This window comes from Aotus nancymaae, unplaced genomic scaffold, assembly GCF_030222135.1.
Source record: "Aotus nancymaae isolate 86718 unplaced genomic scaffold, 86718_ANA_hifiasm-v0.15.2.pri h1tg000012l, whole genome shotgun sequence".
NCBI classification, from domain to species: Eukaryota; Metazoa; Chordata; class Mammalia; order Primates; family Aotidae; genus Aotus; species Aotus nancymaae.
This window is the reverse complement of record NW_026988423.1, coordinates 33,560,695-33,568,054: the sequence shown is the minus strand read 5'-3', so window position 1 is coordinate 33,568,054 and position 7,360 is coordinate 33,560,695. Positions and strand designations below refer to the sequence as shown.

The 7,360-nt window shown below is 35.1% G+C and overlaps 1 protein-coding gene across 2 annotated transcripts in view; it reads left to right on the top strand.

Moving 5' to 3' along the window:
* The first annotated feature begins 496 nt into the window (after positions 1-496).
* Positions 497-7,360, top strand: part of ARHGAP32 (Rho GTPase activating protein 32) — a 202,262-nt gene continuing 195,398 nt past the window's right edge. For both annotated transcript variants that reach the window (XM_012470116.3, XM_012470115.3), the window contains exon 1: positions 497-605. In XM_012470116.3, the coding sequence (XP_012325539.1) occupies positions 501-605 (105 nt within the window). In that variant the 5' untranslated portion in view covers positions 497-500. The remainder of the gene's footprint in view (positions 606-7,360) is intronic.

The following is a 7,360-nucleotide window of genomic DNA, read 5'->3' as shown; positions in this document are numbered from 1 at the left end:
GGTGAACTTCACACAAGCTATTTTGTATGTTTTTCCCAGCATTCATAGCTGTTCTCATTGAAAATGCTTGTTTGTTGCACTCTGCTCCATTGATTGTAACCAGAAATACCATATCTCTTCTTTTTATGAAATGATACAAATGCTTAACACAGTTCTGTAAATACTGATTCAGAGTAACTGATTGCTGTTGCAAATCTTTTCAAGGTTCAAATTGTTTTGAACTGATAAAAATCAATTTTTATATAATAACATGGACCATAAAGGTTAACTAGCTGTAAACCTTACTTTTATCTTCTGGAATAAAAGCAGGTTTTGGTGCATTAGGAAAGATCTCTGAAAGCCAGGGTAGAAATAAAGGATCACTGCTACCACTTAAGCTCTTTTAGCTAAACCTCAAATCTGGCATGCAGTTTTTCCGCTCTTTCAATTGTGATCATTGGAAGGCTTTCATAGAATTGGAAATTCTTATCTGAATCTTTCATGTTTTGGTCTCTAGGAAGATGAAGTCCTCAGTACATTCTGAAGAAGATGATTTTGTTCCAGAGCTACATAGAAATATACACCCTCGAGAGCGGCCTGATTGGGAAGAAACTCTTAGTGCAATGGTAAATAATTTTATCCAATTGTTCATATATATATATACATATATATATGTATATATAGCACTTATATAAGGGAAATGAACTGAGGACATATTACATAAAAAATAAAATTTTGTTGCTTTGTTCATTTATTCAGGAAATATTTATTGAGTAAATACTGTATTTTTGGCACTGTTGTAGATTCTGTGGGCAGAGTAATAGGGTTACAGAGTGGTAAAAATACAGTGTGAAAGGATAGGTGCTAATTATATAGGGTAGTCACAGATGGCCTCTGTGGGAAGATGAGATTTGATCAAAGACCTGAAGGAGGTGAGAGAATGAGTAGTGTGTTTATCTGAAAACACATCATTTTAGGCAATGGAAGAACAAGTTACAGGCTGTAGCATGAGATTAGAGAACAAGTTGGAAGAAACACAAATAGGACAGTGTGGCTGAAATTGGATGAGAAAGAAATGAGGTCAGAGAAGTGGTTTGGGTGGGTGGAAAGCAAATCATGCAGTTTCTTGTACTTTATTGAGGAAGATTTTGGCTTTTTATGCTGAGTGAGATGGGAAACCCTTGGAGGATTTTTGGCTTAGCAGTGACACAATCTGACTTAAAATGTTAAAGAAGTCTTAGGTTACTGTAAGTAGGAAGAGGCAAAAGAGGAAGTAAAGAGAATCTGTGTGTTTTAATTAATAGGTAAATGGTGATGGTTGCTTGAACCAGGGTGATAGGACATATGGTGAGAATTGGTTAGATGCTATAATTTTACTGATAAAACCAGCTGTTTTTGATAGAGTATGAAAGATATATTAAGAATAGCTTCCACTGGGCATGGTGGCTCACGCCTGTAATCCCAGCACTTTGGGAGGCCAAGGCCGGCTGATCATGAAGTGAAGAGATTGAGACCATCCTGGCCAACATGGCAAAACCCTGTCTCTACTAAAAATACAAAAAGTAGCTGGGTGTGGTGGTACCTGCCTGTAGTCCCAGGTACTCGGGAGGCTGCGCTTGAACCTGGGAGGCGGAGGTTGCAGTGAGCTGAGATCATGCCACTACACTCTAGCCTGGTGACAGAGCGAGACTTTGTCTCAAACAAACAAACAAACAAACAAACAAATTGAAGTTTTTTGGCTTTATCAACCTGAAGAATGGAATTTATATTACTGAGATGCTGGAAAAGCAGTTTTTATTGGGGGATAGGTGGAAAAACCAGCAATGTAGTTTTTCACATGATACTTAGTTTATTAAAAATTTTTGTAACTTAGGTCTATTAGTAAGAAAAGAAATTCTTTCATGGGAGAGGACATTTTACTTAATTGTGCTTAAGAGTCAGTGTTCTCTGTCAAAATAAAATGCAAATGCTCATCTATCAATGTTGATCTGTAATGATATTTTATTTGTTTCATTTTTGTGTCTTTTCAGTCAGATAGGCACAGCAAATACTGACATAAATTCACAAACATTTTAATTGTATGTATTTATTACTTGGAAGGCATTTATAGAATTCTGTTAGATTCTCTTCTTGATATTTGCCTTTTAGCATGTTAATTAATCAATTCCAGTTAAAGATTATGTGGAAGTTCTCAGTTGAACAATTAAATGGAATTTGTAGTATGAAAATTTACTTTGCATTTACATTGTGATCTGAAAAACCCTGCTGGACCTGTAGTTTGAGCTCAGAAAAGATACTCACTACACATTTGTATGGGAATGGAAATCTCCCATCTTATTTTGATATTTGGTAGCTTGGGAAGTATGGTCAATTGCTTGTGATTACTTGTGATTCTCAGAATACTAGTTGTCATCAAGATGACTTTATTGTCAGTGTTTATTATATATAAACTATGTTCTCTTAATTGCTCATTAATTTCACCAAGAAATACCAAGTCTGCAGTAGAAACTATTTAGCAAAGTCATTTAGTGTTCTGTAATAGATGTCGAAATATGTGTATCTAAAGCCTTTTTGTATTCCACGCGTATTTTTATCAGAATTCGTTATAATATATCTTAGTAGATTCCACTTCATGTCGTACTGAATAAATGTTTGCTCAAGTTATGTGAGAATATTCTCACCTGTAGACTGTTCATAAGAGCTAATTCTTCAGCCACTTTACACTCAACATTGACTCCTCAAGAAACAATAGCAATATTGATTCCATTTGTTGACTTATCAAGAGGCAAGGAAAACCATTTGAAATTATTTGCCTTGTTTTTTAAGTGATTATTGATTTGTTTCCAGTGTCCTCAACTCTTAATGCAACTATCCTCACCAGTAGGCTTAGACCAGTTTTTTTTTTTTATTTGGACACATTTCTTTCACTGCTGCAATCAAATACGATTTAATAGATTCACCATTGGTAAATGACATTCCTTGCTTGCTGATAAATGAACTACTGGGAAATGTGCTTAGGTTGCCATCTTGTTCTTTTTTTGTGAAGAAATTCTGTGTGGTTATATATTCATTTTTAGAATTTTCTAATTTTTCAAAGTGTTACTTTCCTATGAGTTGAGAATATGTGATGAGTGCATAGTTTGGTAATGTCAATGTATATTCCATTATTTTAGCACAGCTGTAGTGTCATCGTATGATAAACACAATGTGTTGCCATCTAATTTGATAACAAAATAATTTATAATCATCTGTGCCTTTTAAAGTATGACATTCAGACTGGGCTCGGTGGCTCATGCCTGTAATCCCAGCACTTTGGGAGGCTGAGGTGGGTGGATTACCTGAGTTCAGGAGTTTGAGACCAGCCTGACCAACATGGTGAAACCCCGTATCTACTAAAAATACAAAAATTAGCCGGGTGGTGGCACATGCCTGTGATCCCAGCTACTTGGGAGGCTGAGACAGGGGAATCGCTTGAACTCGGGAGACAGATTGCAGAGAGCCGAGATTGCACCACTGCACTCCAGCCTGAAAAACAAGAGTGAAACTCGGTCTCAAAAAAAAAAAAAGTATGACATTCAAACTCCACCTATGTCTTTTTTTCTTATTTTTATTTCTGTGTATATGTAATGGTAATTTAAAAAATGCAGCATGGTAATACACATGGAAATGGAAATGTTAGTTATAATTTGATACTGTAATTTATAGTGTGCTACACAGCAGTGAGAATTGATGGGAGAGCCACATACGGTCTTTTTTGCACCTATTCACCTCTGTCATTGTATTGTGAAAACAGCCGTAAATAATACATAGCAAATGAGTGTGATGGTGTTCCAATAAAACTTTATTTATGTATACTGATATTTGAATTCCATGTAGTTTTCACATCTCAATAGTCATTCTTTTTTTGACTTCCCCCCCCAAACATTTATAAATGTAAAAACTAAGCTCAAGGACTATACAAAATATATTGGTGATGGGCCGGATTGACTCTTGTTTTTTAACTCTCTATTTGTCATAAAATTTTTTTAAAAATTTTATTTCAATAGTTTTTGGGGAACAGGTGGTTTTGATTACATGGGTAAGTTCTTTAGTGGTAGTTTCTGAGGTTTTGGTGCACCTTCACTGTAGCAGTGTACATTGTACCCAATGTATATTCTTTTATTCCTCACTCACTTCTTGCCTTTCCCTTAAGTGCCGAAGTCTATTATATAATTCTTGTGCCTTTGTGTCCTCATAGCTTAGCTCCCACTTACGGGTAAGAACATATGATATTTGGTTTTCCATTCCTGAATTACTTCACTTAAAATTATGATCTCTAACCCCATCCAGGTTGCTGTGAATGCCATTATTTTATTCCTTTTTATGGCTGAGTAGTAATTCATGGTATATATATACCACATTTTCTTTATCCACTTGTTGGTAAAGGGCCATTTAAGCTGGTTCCATATTTTTGCAGTTGGAAATTGTGCCGCTATAAACATGCATGTGTAAGTATCTTTTTGATACAATGACTTCTTTTTCTCTGGGTAGAGATCCAGTGGTGGAATTGCTGAATCATATATTTCTGCTTTCAGTTATTTAGGGAATCTCCATTCTGTTTTTCCATAGTGGTTGTACTAGTTTACATTCCCACCAGCAGTGTAAAAAGAAAGTGTTCCCTTTCACCATATCCATGCAACATCTATTATTTTTTAATTTTAAAGTTATGGCCATTGCTGCAGAAGTAAGATGGTAGCTCATTATAATTTTAATTTGTATTTCCCTGATAATTAGTGATGTGGAGCATTTTTTCATGTGTTTGTTGTCCATTTGTCTATCTTCTTTTGAAAACTGTCTATTCATGCTCTTTGCCCACTTTGCGATGGGATTATTTGTTTTTTTCTTGCTGATTTGTTTGAGTTCCTTGTAGATTCTGGATATTAGTCCTTTGTCAGGTGCCTAGTTTGCGAGTATTTTCACCCATTCTGTGGGTTGTCTGTTTTCTCTGCTGATTATTTCTTTTGCTGTATGGAAGCTTTTTAGTTTAATTAGGTCCTATCTATTAATTTTTGTTTTTGTTGCATTTGCTTCTGGGTTCTTGGTGTTGAACTCTTTGCCTAAGCCAATGTCTACAAGGGTTTTTCTGATATTTTGTTCAAAATTTTTATGGTTTCAAGTCTTAGATTTAAGTCTGATCCATCTTGACTTGATGTTTGTATAAGCTGAGAGATGAGGATCCAGTTTCAGTCTTCCACATGTGGCTTGCCAGTTATCCCAGCACCATTTGTTGAATAGGGTATCCCTTCCCCACTTTATGTTCTTGTTTGCTTTGTCGAAGATCAGTTGGCTATAAGTATTTGGCTTTATTTCTGGGTTCTTTATTCTGTTGGTCTACATGCTTGCTTTTAATACCAGTACCATGCTGTTTCTGTAACTGTAACCTTGTAGTATAGTTTGAAGTTGAGTAATGTGATGCCTTCAGGTTTGTTCTTTTTGCTTAGTCTTGCTTTGTCTGTGTAGGCTCTTTTTTGGTTCCATATGAATTATAGGATTGTTTTTTCTAGTTTTGTGAAGAATGATGCTGATATTTTGATGGGAATTGCATTGAATCTGTAAACTGCTTTTGGCAGTATGGTCATTCTCATAATATCGATTCTACTCATCTGTGAGCATGGGATGTGTTTCCATTTGTTTGTGTTATTATTTTTTTCAGCAATGTTTGGCAGTTTTCCTTGTAGAGATCATTCATGTCCTTGGTTAGGTATATTCCTAATTTTTTTTTTTCCCAGCTGTTGTAAAAGGGATCAAGTTCTCAGCTTCATTGCTGTTGGTGTATAGCAGTGCTACAGATTTGTGTGTATTAATTCTGTATTCTAAAACTTAACTGAATTCATTTATCAAATCTAGGAGCTTTTTAGATGAATCATTAGAGTTTTCTTGGTATATGATTATATCATCAGCAAACAGCGACAGTTTGACTTCCTCTTTACTGATATAGACCCCCTTTATTTCATTTGCTTCTCTGATTGCTCTGGCTAGGACTTGCAGTACTATGTTGAATAGAAGTAGTGAAAGTGGGCATCCTTGTCTTTTTCCAGTTCTCAGGGGCAATGCTTTCAGCTTTTCCCTATTCAGTATAATGTTGACTGTGGGTTAATCATAGTTGGCATTTAAAATTATCTTGAGGTATGTCCCTTTTATGTCAGTTTTGCTGTGGGTTTTAATCATAAAGGGATACTGGATTTTGTCAAACGCTTGTTTTGTCTCTGTTGAGATGATCATATGATTTTTGTTTTTTAAATCTGTTTATGTGGTATTTCACATTTATTGATTTGCATGTGTTCAATTATCTCTGCATTCCTGCTATGAAACCCACTTAGTCATGGTATATTATCTTTTTGATATGCTGTTGGATTTGGTTAGCTAGCATTTTGTTGAGGATTTTTGCATCTTTGTTCGTTAGGTATATTGGTCTGTAGTTTTCTTTTTTTGTTATGTTCTTTCCTGGTTTTGGTATTTGGGTGATGTCGGCTTCATAGAATGACTTAGGGATGATTCCCTCTTTCTCTCTCTTTTGGAGTAGTTTCAGTAAGATTGGTACCAATTCTTTGAGTATTTGATAGAATTCAGCTGTGAAAACATCTGGGCTTAGACTTTTTTTTGTTGGCATTTTAAAAATTACTGTTTGAATCTTGGTACTTTTTGTTGGTCTGTTCAGAGTTTGTTTCTTCCTGATTTAATCTAGGAGGGTTGTATATTTCCAGGAAGTTGTCCATCTCCTCTAGGTTTTCTAATTTGTGCACATAAAGGTGTTCACAGTAGGCTTGGATGATCTTTTGTATTTCTGTGGTATCGGTTGTATTATCTCTTATTTCATTTCTAATTGACCTTATCTGGATTTTCCCTCTTCTTTTCTCTGTTAATCTTGCTAACGGTCTATCAATTTTGTTTGTTCTTTCAAAGAACCAGCTTTTTGTTTGATTTGTCTTTTATGTGGTTTTGTCGTTGTTTCAATATCATTTAGTTCTGATCTGATATTGGTTATTTCTTTTTTTATGCTAAGTTTGAGTTTGGTTTGTTCTTGTTTCTAGTTCCTTGAGGTGTGACCTTAGATAATCTGTTTGCACTGTGTTAGCCTTTTTGATGTGGGCACGTAATGCTATGAACTTTCGTCTTCACGCCATTTTTGCTGTGTCCCAGAGGCTTTGATAAGTTATGTCAGTATATTCAACTCAATGAATTTTTAAATTTCCATGTTGATTCCATTGTTGTCTCAAAGATAATTGAAGAGCAGATTATTTAACTTTCATGTGTTTGTACAGTTTTGAGTGTTCCTTTTCAAGTTAATTTCCAGTTTTATTTTACTGTGGTCTGAGAGGATACTTGATATAATTTAGATTTT